Source organism: Asterias rubens, chromosome 13 (assembly GCF_902459465.1).
Source record: "Asterias rubens chromosome 13, eAstRub1.3, whole genome shotgun sequence".
Classification (NCBI taxonomy): Eukaryota; Metazoa; Echinodermata; class Asteroidea; order Forcipulatida; family Asteriidae; genus Asterias; species Asterias rubens.
Window position 1 is genome coordinate 13,371,181 of NC_047074.1, and position 13,999 is coordinate 13,385,179.

The 13,999-nt window shown below is 37.8% G+C and overlaps 2 protein-coding genes across 3 annotated transcripts; both read right to left on the bottom strand.

The window, feature by feature from the left end:
• Positions 1-599: 599 nt before the first annotated feature.
• Positions 600-3,293, bottom strand: LOC117298366 (parkin coregulated gene protein homolog). The gene is made up of 2 exons (XM_033781590.1): positions 2,609-3,293; positions 600-2,205 (listed from the first exon to the last, which is right to left on the bottom strand). The coding sequence occupies exons 1-2, from the start codon at positions 2,828-2,830 to the stop codon at positions 1,720-1,722; spliced, it is 708 nt and encodes a 235-aa protein (XP_033637481.1). The 5' UTR covers positions 2,831-3,293; the 3' UTR covers positions 600-1,719.
• Positions 3,294-4,449: 1,156 nt separating this feature from the next.
• LOC117298367 lies at positions 4,450-12,260 on the bottom strand. 2 transcript variants are annotated; one of them, XM_033781591.1, is made up of 8 exons: positions 12,043-12,260; positions 10,159-10,373; positions 9,615-9,731; positions 8,580-8,778; positions 7,418-7,598; positions 6,741-6,937; positions 5,470-5,633; positions 4,450-5,048 (listed from the first exon to the last, which is right to left on the bottom strand). In XM_033781591.1, exons 1-8 carry the CDS (start codon positions 12,144-12,146, stop codon positions 4,903-4,905), a joined length of 1,323 nt encoding a protein of 440 aa, XP_033637482.1. In that variant the 5' UTR covers positions 12,147-12,260; the 3' UTR covers positions 4,450-4,902. The 2 variants fall into 2 exon arrangements, with proteins under 2 accessions (XP_033637482.1, XP_033637483.1); XM_033781592.1 differs by having other exon boundaries at positions 12,027-12,103.
• Positions 12,261-13,999: the final 1,739 nt, after the last annotated feature.

Here is a 13,999-nt window from a genome sequence, read left to right on the forward strand (position 1 = left end):
AACAATTAGTTTTATGTCTTTAGAATAAATGTGCCAAACAGCAACACAACACTAAATAGTTGTCTCCTCATAGTTTTTGTAGACAATCTCTCTTAATGTTGGTTGACATTGACTTAGTTTAACTCAACGGAGGCCTGGAACTACATGAAGGGCACATAGCCTGTTGCCCCAACATTGGCCTTGGTGCCCTTTCAGAAGTTTCCCAAAGACTTGTCAACGGAAGTGTCCTTTGCAAAATAAAATTGCCCCTTTCAAGGATGGAGTTGCAGGCCTGTGTTGTTAAGTTTTAAAAAGCATTACATTGACCATATTATGTGTTACAAATAACTATGCAGTATATGAAATAATATTTACAATTTTTTACATTAAATGCCATAGTTTTGCAAGTGCATCACTATTGTTCATGACCATCCCCCACAAGTAAAAACAAACTTACAATCTCTTAACAATTGTATTTTACGGGTAGAATTTTATGTCGTGAAAATTTACATAGTTACAAAAAACAACAGATGACAACACCCCCCCCCCCAAAAAAAAAAGTGATAATGTTTACAGGCAGGGTAAACCTTTGGTAATTTTCTCATCACTTGGTGTTTCTCTGACAATAAAATAACAAGCTTTTGAAAATTTGGGCTCAATTGGTCATTGCAAGAAAATAATGAAATAAAAAACGCCATTGGTGCATACATTAAGAATTGGGTGCTTTCGAATGCTTCATGCCTGCAGCCTTTTAAGAAGATTCAAATTTGTTTGTGACAAATTACCTCTTTCAAGCTCTAAAACCATAATTACCTCAAAGGATATTATTTCTAATAATATGTTATAACATCACCAGCTCTCCAGTGCTCTTTACCAAGTTTTTAAGATCATTCAGTTTTGAGAAATAACCACAAGTGTACCCTGTATGAAAGTGAAGTCATAGTTCTAAGGTAATTACAAACTGCAATTTAAGATAGAAGTTTCTATATTATTCAGAACTTTCCAATTTAGACTCATTTTAGCACTTTGCTTTTCTTATTTTTGGTTTGGTTTTTATAAATGGACGGCTCATTTGGAAGAAAACAATGCATATTAATAAAGAATTTATTTAAAATCAAAATTATGGACGGAATTCCAAAAAAATTATTTGTTGTATAAAAATTCCAGACTGATTTTCAAAATTGACTTTTCTTTTCAAACTGCCGTATAAACTTAACAAACGTCCAAGATTTAAGTTTTGTGCTGTTTTGGGGCAATAAAACAGCTGTATTTAGCAATACTCGCACAGATCAATTCCATTTTTTTGTTTGAACTAAGAAAACTTAAGGAATGAATGTTCTCAACTAGATTATTTGCTCCCAATTCATTTCTTTTTCATTCGAGAAGATTTTAATAATTTATTTTACTGACATAGTTACTTATTCCTTGAGTGTAACCACCATTCAAACATTGTTACAAATTCTTCTTTACGAAACTTCCTGGACCCAAAACTAAACCAGCAGTTTCTTCTTGGGTAAAAGGAACACACCAGTCGATGAAAAATAATCACAGTTATGGATCAGTGTTGATTGGTGACAATATTTCGATGTTTGGCAACAAACAAACTTTTGTTCTTCAAAATGAAGGTGATGTCAATAATATTTACAAATTTTTCTTTGCACTACCAGTACAACTTTGATGCCTTTTTTAAACTGGATTGTTTGCTGCCAAAATTCAGTTAATAAACATTTTTACATACATTTAATTGAGAACTGATGATTCAAAGGTTGGCACCATATATTTAATGTTAATGAATGCATCGTCGCCACCGTGTTTCTCAAACGCTTCTAACGTTTCCTGAATAAGATCTCCGACATTCTCCCTCTTCTGCTGTCCGTAGTCGATGCCGTCTCCGATGTTCAGGTTCTGTGCCTTGAAGGTGTTGAGGATAGGAAGGATTTGTCGGTAGTACGGAACGAGCGCCTCTCCGACCATGTCGGCCGATACAACCAAGTGTTGAAGGACCTTCAGCGTCGTACAGAGAACTTTGGGATTCCGCAGATTTAGGGCTTCCTTGATGGGGATGATTAACTGAGGGATAACTGGAAGGATTTTGTTTGAGCCGCCGTGCTCCAGCATGTCGTGAACACCTTGCCGAGCGAAGAACTCGTAGGGGTGAGCTGTTTCCTTGAGTCCATCGAAGAACATGGGAAGGTAGTGATGGTAGTCGAGCTTGTCTATCTCCACCTGGATGAAACAAAAGGGGAAAAGAAGAAATGGATTGAATATGTTGAAGTTATCTAAAAAATGTAAAGAAAAACAATAGACAATGTTAGAACAATTGTTTAGACTGAAACTGTGGCTAGTAGTAGATTGGTATAGTATAGTCTGCATTCTGGACACATTGAAATCGGTAATTGTCATGTTTTTTGTGCAACACTGATCATCATGATGATTCAGGAATTTGCAACTTTCAAATTTGTGTTGATTTTGGTGTAAAGTTTCAAAATCAAAACAAAGTTAAGAAAAGTATAAAAAAGAAGCAGTTTGAATTGAAGACATCCCAATTAATTTCTAAACCTTGAATATTTAGTCGATAAAATGCAAACTTTAGTCTCTGCGTAAAGTGATGAATAAAGGGGATCGTTACCTTCCATGCGATCTTGTTGCCTTTTGTATCATGCTCGAGAGCGATTGGGAAGTCTCCTCTTTCGTAGAACTTCCTGAATTCTGTCGGCTTTCCCGGAGATTGAACGAAAGCACCAGCTTTCTTCGGGCTGATAACTTGTGCATTTTTCATTTGTGATTTAACTGTGAAAGCATCTGCAATTATGGGTTTCGTGTGGCTCCTGGTTCCCTTTGCTACACTCATCTTGACGGAATTGGAGATCAAATCAAAACAGCAGAAGAACGATTTTTATGTTGCGTATAAAAACGTAACGATAACCAAGTTGAATTCACTTCTTTTTAGTTGGTGGAATTTGCAGAGGTAAATCTGTCTAAATTATGAAGTTAGAAACTCTTCTTCGTGTACCTTCATGTGTCTGTTTATGTTGACGTGAGACGTTGTACCTCTAACAACCAAACGGCGGGCGATGCGTTCTGAACACAAAATGGCGATCAACTTTGCGATGTGATTGATATAACGGGGTCGTTTCGTGTAGTTATTTACTGCACGTAGTGACAAGCAAACACCTTAATGTGACCATAGCAACAGTCCACTGGTATCCGCACGCCATGGACTCTCTACGCGAAAACATTTGCATACTGGTACCCGTGATAATTGGCTGTCATAAGTAGACTTGTACAAGTACTTTATCGTCATCGCTCCGGTGAAGGGGTGGGCGTGGTCTAGGAATTCAATGAGGGACAGTGTACTTAACATATTTACCATGGAAACAAGTAATTTTTTAATACTTGATTTTTGTTTTAACAAGTGATTCTGAAAGGACTGTGACAAAGATAATTATCCACTTTACAATCAAATTTGCAATAGACCCAATGTAATTTTTTAACCAAGTGTCCATTTTGTTCACTTTAATTTACATCATAATAGAATTTTAAATAATACATTTTACATCATGTATCCATGCCTCATTATGTTAAGACTATGATAAGCATAATACTAGTAAACCTCAGGAAAGTAACCAACAAATTGAAGATCGGTATATATTGAGAAGACAAAAAAAAGTTATTATTTTCCAGTCTCGTAAAATTTTATTAAGATGACCAATCAATTGAGGTAATATAAATACACATGCGCACAAAATTAGTTTACTGTTCATTTTTCTTCTAAGACTGGTAGACCAGTATTGTCATTACAGAAAACCATAAATTGTATAATCGTTTAACATTATTTTATTTTGTTTCTCAATATTGTTGAGTTGATATTGATTATCCTTTATTTACACAAAACAAATGTCAATATTTATGATAATAGTTGACATACGAAAATGACACTGCTTCTACTTATATCCAAACAAGGTACCAAATTGCGTCACATCAGGTTTATTTTGGTTTTTTTTACTCTCTTGAATCAATACAATGTACAACTTTGGTTATGTTAGGAGTATCAATAATAATAGTGGCTTCTTACTTAGCGCTCATATTCGACACTCAGTAACACTCTAGGCGCTTCCAAGTACAAATTATTCCTTAACTAAAAGGAACACGTTGCCTTGGATCAGACGAGTTGGTCTTTAAAAAGTGTTTGTTTCCGTTTGTTATAAAATGCATATGGTTGAAAAGATGTTATAAAAGTAGAATACATGTACAATGATACACACATTTGCCTCGAAATTGCGTGGTTTTCCTTTTGCTTTGCGAACTAACACGGTCGGCCATTTATGGGAGTCAGAAAGTTGACTCCAATAAATGGCCGACTGTTTTTGTCAATGGGGTAAAAGGAAAACCACGCAATTTCGAGTGATACTTGTGTGGATCATTGTATTCTACTTTAAAAATATCTTTCTAGTCATATGCATTTTATAACAGACGGTTACAAACGCTTTTCAAAGACCAACTCGACCGATCCAAGGCAACTTGTTCCTTTATCACCATGTAACAAGGTGCAATGTAACAAGGCATGCTAGCCAATCATATTAGGAACACCGATGCAATCCCATTCTTTTTTTTTTGATAAATGCACTGATTAAGTGTCATACTCAAGAACAAAAGTGCTACGACCAGGACTCGAACCCACACCCTGTTGATTAGGAACACCAGAGTTTGTTTTTTAGTTCCCAAAATATTATATAAAGACAACCAAATAACAATGGCTATGTGCAACAAAATTGCCATTTGTGGTTTATTTACTTGATTTCAACCAATATAAATACAAGCGAATAACTTGCGCATTCAAATTGGAAATTATATTCTAAGAATACTAATAGCTAGAGGAGTTTTCTTTTAAGAACTGTACAAAAACATTTTTGCTTAATGAGTTTATTTCCAACCATCTAAGATATCCTGAATCACGTCTTGTGAACTTTGAAGGCCAGATTTGAATGCCTTAGGGACGTCTTTCCCTGTACGCCCTGCCTCTGCTCCCAGAAGAGCTCCGAGGGCACCACCGCGATGACAATTCTCTCCTGATTAAAGAGAAACACAAAAGAACATCTCAGGTTACTTCACCAACAAATTTCAAGATTGCATTTTAAGGTAATGTACCTGTTTGGTAACTACTCAAAAATTAATGGCAAACAACCTAAGCATTGACATCATCCAGCCGCCATCTTTGAGGAAAACGGTGAAAAACAATCAAAACTCACTGATTTGTACGCGTGGCGCACAGGATTGGCCAATGAACAACCTCATTTTGACCTCTAGGTGAGGGCGCCCTACTGAAATGCATCATGTGCATAAGGTCTTAAAAAACATCGCCAGATTATTGTAATACATGTATCTACTATCTATATTTGTATAGGATTAATCGAACAGTTACTAAAACCAAAGAGTTTGACATTCCCTTTAAAGGAAACATATTCAAAAGAAGGATCTTCAATAACTTACCTCCACAGTTAGTATTGGTGAGAACGCCTGCTTCAAAGTTATCGTGGAACTCATGTGCAAGAAAGAAGAGTGAAGTGACTGCCCCTTTAATGTAGCATGCTAATCCAAAGTGTGATACAGCCTCCTGATAGACTCGTAGTCTCCCCTCTGACCCCATTGGATATCTACAGATTAAAGTGACAATCAGCGTAGGAGTAATTCATGACACAGATGTTCAAAGTTACAAACTGAAGTCAAGTTGAAAAATGCTACATCCTAGTTTGATATTTGATTGAAAAATTTACCATTCACACAGAAGATAAAAGAAGGCAGTAAAAGAGTAAAATGCTACAGGCATACAATAAATTGGGAAAATGCTGTGTTGTAGATCATCAGAAGAACTATAGTTGTAAACTGGGTACAACCAGGTATAAAACTCTGTTAGGGGATTAAGATCCGGTGTGGTCTCAAGATTTTGAACAATATACTCCGCTCCGCTAACCCTAACCCTCCGCTCATACATTCTTCTGAAGACAAGACCACACCGGTTCTTCTCAGAGCCAGGGCTTCTCTCAAATGAGTTAATATACAATAGTTGTACCCTTAAAGGCAGTGGACACTGTTAGTAATTACTCAAAATAATTATCAGCATAAAACCTTTCTTGATTGTGAGTAATGGGGAGAGGTTGAAAGTATAAAACATTGTGAGAAACGGCTCCCTCTAAAGTAACAAAGTTTTTGAGAAAGAAGTAATTTTCCATGAATTTGATTTCGAGACCTCAAGTTTAGAATTTGAGGTCTTGAAATCAAGCATCTGAAAGCACACAACTTCGTGTGACAAGGGTGTTTTTTTCTTTCATAGTTATCTCACAACTCCGACGACCAATCAAGCTCAAATTTTCACAGGTTTGTTATTTTATGCATTTGTTGAGATACACCAAGTGAGAAGACTGGTCTTTGACAATTACCAATAGTATCCAGTGTCTTTAAGTTTTTTTCCACAGGACTCGGGATAGTACTACGGTATACAGTGCTAACACACATCGGTGTATGGGTAAAAAACAAAATTAGTATTCTTTATCCCAATGCAAATTTAACATTATATTATATTATATACTTAAGTTTATTATTAGAGTTTTCCTCCCTCTTCCCACCTTTGATTTTGTCCTTTGTGCATCAAATCTTCTTGTGGCCCAACCAGCCCCCCCCCCCCTCAAATAGGCTTATTACATCCTGTTGGTTGGTGAGCAATTTGCAATGAGCTTATTCTATTTTCTCATTTAGATACTTACTTGGCTGCTGTCTTTGAATACTTCTGAGCTCTTTTCCACGTAGAGCTTCCTCCTAGCACGGAGGACTCCAATGCTCTTTGGGCCTCATCTTTAAGACTGGCTCCGTTTAAGACGTTATGGAGTACATTGGAGTACAGCTCCACGAATGGGATGAGACTTCTTGAGCAATGGGTCAAGGAAACCAATCTTACTGCGTACTGAAACGATACAAGAGTCTTATGAAAGCACTGTGATATAACACAAGTTAGGGTTATAGATTGTTTTTGGTCAACGCAATGCTGATTCAGGAAAAGTTATAAAGAAAGATACAATAAAAGTTACGTGATTTGAAAGTATCAGCTGAATAAAGTGTTTACTTTATTAAAACAACAAAAATCAGTCACAATATTTTCCAATCCAAATTTACCGAGATGACAGCGAATACCAATTTCATCTTTGGCATCAGCATTTGCAAACGAACACCAACCCTCGAAGAATGATGCCCAGAGCAAAGTTCAAATACAAATTTACATTCTCTTCACAGAAGTGCCCCTTGTTAGAGGGAAATTGCTGTTCCCCTTCAGGCATGAAGTTCCAGGCCTTTTTTTGCATTTATACCATAGGTCCTTATGGTTGGTAAGCAGTTTGCAAACAGCTAATTCTGTTTTTTCATAAAAACAATTAAAATGTACAAGTACCTTGACTGCGTCTGAGCTGTTCATATTTGCACAATGCATGATGACAGGTATCGGCATAATCAATGCTCCAATGCTGTCAATATTATGGTCAATGTGACCGGACTGCAACCGCTTATCTCTTTGATCGGCAAATTTCAACACTTCTTCCGCTTCCACTGGGGAACCTTCCTCCAACCAATCCCTGTAGATATCACAGATGAGAAATACAACAATGAAATTTTAACTTCTTGGTTTTGATATAAGACCAGGGCCCAATTTCATAGAAAATTTGCTTAGCATGAAATTTCTTCCTTGATAAAAACAGGATTACCAGCCAAATTTCCATTTGTCATAGTGCTTGTTACTGGTATTCAGCTTTTGTTTGCTTATCCTGAAAATCACATGGAAATATGGTTGGTAAACCTGTTTTTATCAAGGAAGAAATTTGATGCTAAGCAAATTTTATGTGCTTAGCAGCTCTATGAAATTGGGCCCAGGTCCGAGGTCATCAGGCAACGAGCTCTTTGTTCCTCGGACCCGCTTAGCCAGCTACGGGGACAGGGCCTTTTCCTGTATTGCCCCACGGCTCTGGAACAGCTTACCCGTTCGCATCAGAGAAACACACAACATCTCACTCTTCACGCAGCAAATTAAAACATATCTTTTCCAGCAGGCCTTTTCATGAACTTGGGTTTTTTTCCTTTCAGACCGGCGCCTTTGAATGTTTCACAGAAAAAGCGCGCCTTATAAGTACTGTGTTATTATTATTATTATTATTATTATTATCATTCATGCATCTCGCTATTTGTTTCTTATATTTTAGTTATTCAGTCGATGCGGAGCATCTCGGATGCATGCCCTCCAAACACATTGGTCCTCCATTGCTGTACGCAGCTCTTCCCGACGCAGTCCAGAGTCCCGGCTCAAGGTGTCCACATTGTTTGTGGTCTGCCACAGGGACAGTGCCCCCGAGTAGGGGCCCATAGCACCAGCCTGCTCATTGCAACTTCAACAAGTCCGAGGCAGTGACCTGCTATATTAGTTATAGTTTTACCACTATACACCGATTTTGTATTGGTCTCCATTGCTCCTTACCAAGTATGTTTTGTTTATGCCAACATATTGTGATGAGTAATTACCAATAGTGTCTACAAAACCAAAAACAGTGAGATTTAATTCTTACCTGAAGAACTCCCTGTGGTAAGACTCTGCGTAGGTATCGCTGTGCGATCCTGGAGTTGTCATAAACTTGACATAAGCAGCTAGCACCATGCTTAGTGCACTGTCATCCATCGTTGGTTCTTCGTTGTATAAACTGGATAGTGTGAGGGCGGTTTGACCAGCTACGCATGCATTCAAAGTGCTGTCACCTGCTTTCATGCCTGGTAAAATAAAGATTTTTAATTCAAGTTTAGAAGAAAATATCCACACTGTACTTTTAACCCATTCACTTTGGTAACACTTTCCAGTGGGTTGAACCATCATTTGAAATCATTGTACTACATATAGGGGTTTGGTATCGTGTCACAACTGTGCATAGAACTTTGGGGTATACAGTGAATACCAATTCTATAAAAAATTACTGGCTGTCATACATTGTAGTGTATCTATCATTTGAAACCATTGGATGATATTGATGGTCAGAGAGTACGAGGGTTGACTGTGTACTTTGTAGATGCATTAACCACCAGAGATTCCCGAGATCCGTCGGCTGATAACAACCTCTCGCCCAACTACCAATATTTACCACAGGATATCGTATTGATAATAATGATAATAATAATAACCGTATTTATAACGCGCCTTTTGATAAAAGACAAAGTGCCAGGTATTTTTACTGCAAGGAGTGGGACGAAGTTTGAGTTATGAGACCTAATCCTTAGCACCATGTAATGATTTACAAGGTGATGTGGCACAATATGCAGCCAATCCAGCCAGGAACACCAGGGCGAACCCCATCACTGGATTCTTTTACATGCATTACACAACACATGGGACCAACAGCTTTACGTCCCATCCGAAGGACAAAGCAATGGTTAAGTGTCTTGCTTGAGGACACAAGTGTCATGGCTGGGGATTCGAACCCACACTCTGCTGATCAGAAACACCAGAGAGGTCATTCCAAACCACAGTGGGTGGTATTGAATGGTCAGACAGTTTGTGACTAGTCCCCAGATTTGTTGCTAATCTTTGCAATGATCATGCTAAGCTTGCTTACCTTGGTGATAATGAACTGATCTACTCCTACTCTGCCAGAATTTCAGTTTATCGTGTAGTATCACTGAGCCAATCACAGTGTCAGGACGATCTCCGAATGTATTACGTCCGGCGCCACCTTTGGAAAAATAAGAACAATAACAACAGAAATTCATTAATTTAATTTCTTAAAATATTTTGTGCAATTATTTCAGTTTATAGAATAGTTTTGTGCTGTTTCAGATCGCCAAAATCTGTGTTTCAAGTATCTAAAAATTGTTTTACTTATTTTATGCTATAATTGTAGATTGTTTTTTGATAATTTAACAGTCTACAAGTTTTTGATATTTATGAGGTAATTCATTTAACACTGACAATACCAAAAATGGAATTTCACATTTAGTTTTCTAAGTAGAGCATAATTAAAATGCCGTTTATTATTATTAGTATTATTATTATTATTATTATTAACTTAAGGGTGTAACATAACTTTGAATAAATGTTACATTCCAGTAAATGTAACATGAGTAACAATGTAATGTCACAAAGGGTTCAATTGATCTTACCGACAGCGGAGATGGTTAGAATACTTGAGGGATGTTTTGACTTGGGGGCGACAAATCCTTTCAGCCACTGCCCGTAATCTTGCTTGATGTCGTCTGGGTCGTAGTACCAATGGACCGGCATACTCAATGAGTCACCAGTGAAAAGGCCCCATAGAGACTCACTGCGCGCTTTCTTCACCGACGTTGAACAAGACATGACTGGGTCTGCTGAATGGCTGAAAAAATGAATGAACATTTGGTGGTTATAACTTTTGCCTTTTCCTGCTAAATTCAACAACTTGACAAACTCTGTGGAAGCTCTCTTTGACATGTATATAAACAGCAAAACTACTATAAATTTAGACATCTGTGTAATAAATAAATGTTTAAAATAACAAGATTGTGTATCTTTTTTGTGTATTTTTTTATCAGGGGTGGGAGAGGGAATGTTCTACTTTTTAAGATATAAGATCAAAGTATATTTTTTATCTAGACTAGAGATTTGTTGATACAAAGTTACTGTACAATGTAAGGCTACTTGAAGAAAGCAGCAGGAGAGAAATTGTTTAATGGCAGTGGACACTATTGGTAGTTACTCAAAATAATTATTAGCATAAAACCTTTCTTGGTGACGAGTAATGGGGAGAGGTTGTTGGTATAAAACATTGTGAGAAACGGGTCCCTCTGAAGTGCCATAGTTTTCGAGAAAGAAGTCATTTACAACAAACTTGATTTCGAGACCTCAGATTTAGAACTTGCGGTCTCGAAATCAACCATCTAAACGCACACAACTTCATGTGACTAGGGTGTTTTCTTCTTTAATTATTATCTCGCAACTTTGATGACAGATTGAGCTCAAATTTTCACAGGTTAGTTATTTTATGCATATGTTGAGATACACCAACTGTGACGGCTAATCTTTGACATTAAACAATAGTGTCCACTGCCTTTAAGAAATCCATGACTTGGCGTCCCCATCCTACAACTCATTTTCTTAATTTCTTAATCTTAGTTAGCAAATTAAAAGGATTTTTGGGGTTGAACAAAGAATTGACTAGAGTGGGATTCGAACCAACGCCCCCTGGATTAACGTGCCGGCACTCTACCAACTGAGCTATCTACATATTTCTAGCCCTATATTGGCGGTGTCCCTATTAGGAATGTGAAAAACAAGAAATTCAGCATGCCAATCAATATGCATTAATTATTGTAAACAATAATTAACCAGATTGTTGATTAATTTAAAAAAAAAAAGTTCCAGAATTGTTTTTATTATATGGCACCACTTTCACTCTTCCACTTTACACCCCCCCCCCCAAACAAAAACAGATGTGAGCTGATACAGTATAAAAGCAAGATTTTATTTCATATTTTAATGAAAAGGTGACATTTTTTTTTTTCAGTAAAATTTGTAAATTTAGAAGGTAATAATTAAAATGGGTCTATAGTTACCTTGAACAAATTCAACTATTTCAATTTAATTATTGTTTGGTTTTAACAAAAGAAAATTACATTTTGTTTTTTTAATTTGATTAATATTTGAGTTTCTTTTTTTTTTTTTTTTTTTTTCTCAATATTCTTATCTAACGTCACGGAAAAGTTTCCGTATGGCGCCACCACTTTTTCATTCGAAATAAAATCATATAGTATCTAATTTACCTGATTGATATATCCCTTTTTGTAAAAATGAGTGAAAAAGTGGTGGCTCCATACGGAAAGTTATCCAATCTCTTTTTGTAAAAATGAGTGAAAAAGTGGTGGCGCCATACGGAAAGTTATCCCAGAGGTCCGTTGTTATTCTTGCCCTTGACGCAGTTTCACGGTGCATTTTCCTTCCAAATTTAAAATACACAGCATGCAACCATATTGCTCCATGATGCAACACGTACCGTAGGCTCTACTCACCCACAAAATGATCCTGAACCGGACTGGAAACAACGTCTCACCGTCGTCAGGCACAATCCCGCTAACCCAACTGCAACAATTCGTGAGAGGTTTATCCCTCTCATGCCTAAGCACCTCACGTAACGTTTCGGGACACGAAATATATAACAACATCTTGTTGAATAACAGGCAGCTTTTATAACGCTGATTCAGACTTGCATAACTTCTTTTTTTCAGGATTTCGGATTTCGGGTCACGTACTTTGTGTTGGCCAAAGTTCATCGAGTGGTGGCGGCAGAACATGCGGTGGTCCGCCAAAAACTTTAAAAGGATGGCTAAACAAAGTTAATACTCAACTCTCAAGTCTCTAAAAAAGCTGCTTGAAAACCAATCACATTTTTGAACAACTACATTTCATATTTCTTTCAGAATAATGTGCTATAATTCACTTCAGAAAGTAACACCCGCAAAAAACACGTGTGCTTTCCATCTGGGTGTCTTATTATCCGGGCCATTATTACGGGGAAAAAATATGTTCCCCGGAGATTCAGTCTCATACGGAAATTCGCAACATGGGGTAATAATTAAAGGAGTTCAAAAGAGGGTGCCAGGAAGAAGTTTGTATGGTGGCTTTAAAGGGACATCGCAAATATATATTGACGCCAATATTGACGCCAATATTTGCGACTTTTACCCCAAGTTGCAAATATTGACGCCAATATTGACGCCAATATTCACGACTTGGCCCAAAGTCGCAAATATTGACGCCAATATTGACGCCAATATTCACGACTTGGCCCAAAGTCGCAAATATTGACGCCAATATTGACGCCAATATTCACGACATGGGCCCTATGTCGCAAATATTGACGCCAATATTGACGCCAATATTCACAACATGGGTCAAATGTCGCAAATATTGATGCCAATATTGACGCCAAAATTCACGACATGGGCCCTATGTCGCAAATATTGACGCCAATTGACGCCAATATTCACGACATGGGCCCTATGTCGCAAATATTGACGCCAATATTCACGCCAATATTCACGACATGGGCTACACGTCGCAAATATTGACGCCAATATTGACGCCAATATTCACGACATAGCCCAAGTCGCAAACCCACTCAGGCGTGAATTTTTTTTAAAGCAACTTGGGGAGTCAGAGCGCGCGAGCGAGATCGGGACCAGTGCGCCAGACTATTTTCTTGCCCACCCAGCTACCTAGGTTGCTAAAAAAACAATGAATATTCACGCCTGAGCGGGTTTGCGACTTGGGGCCCATGTCGTGAATGTTGGCGTAAATATTTGCGACTTGGGGCCCATGTCGTGAATATTGGCGTCAATATTGGCGTCAATATTTGCGACTTGGAGGCAATGTCGTAAATATTGGCGCCAATATTGGCGTCAATATTCGCGACTTAGGTCATGTCGTGAATATTGGCGTCAATATTGGCGTCAATATTTGCAACTTGAGGCTATGTCGTAAATATTGGCGTCAATATTGGCGTCAATATTTGCGACATAGGGCCCATGTCGTGAATATTGGCGTCAATATTGGCGTCAATATTTGCGTCAATATTTGACCCATGTTGTGAATATTGGCGTCAATATTGGCGTCAATATTTGCGACATAGGGCCCATGTCGTGAATATTGGCGTCAATATTGGCGTCAATATTTGCGACTTTGGGCCAAGTCGTGAATATTGGCGTCAATATTGGCGTCAATATTTGCAACTTGGGGTAAAAGTCGCAAATATTGGCGTCAATATTGGCGTCAATATATATTTGCGATGTCCCTTTAAAGCCACCATAAGTTTGTACGCACAGTTCGCCATATTTGGGACAGAATCTCCTTCCACACCGGAACCAACTTGTTGTCAGTTTTTCATATAAGGGCCCAGACCTAAACATGCCTTCCTCCATGGGCCAAACTAGTCTGTTTCCCAAGCCAGAAACTTTGAAGCAAACGTTT

Excerpts from the sequence above, each read along its gene's own strand:
- LOC117298366 (XM_033781590.1), bottom strand. The coding sequence starts at position 2,830 with ATGAGTGTAGCAAAGGGAACCAGGAGCCACACGAAACCCATAATTGCA. Across the intron at positions 2,206-2,608 it reads GCAACAAGATCGCATGGAAG|GTGGAGATAGACAAGCTCGA; the intron begins GTAACGATCCCC and ends TGTTTCATCCAG.
- LOC117298367 (XM_033781591.1), bottom strand. The coding sequence starts at position 12,146 with ATGAGAGGGATAAACCTCTCACGAATTGTTGCAGTTGGGTTAGCGGGA. Across the intron at positions 8,779-9,614 it reads ATCAGTTCATTATCACCAAG|GCATGAAAGCAGGTGACAGC; the intron begins GTAAGCAAGCTT and ends TTATTTTACCAG. Across the intron at positions 6,938-7,417 it reads ACAGCTCAGACGCAGTCAAG|TACGCAGTAAGATTGGTTTC; the intron begins GTACTTGTACAT and ends GTATCGTTTCAG.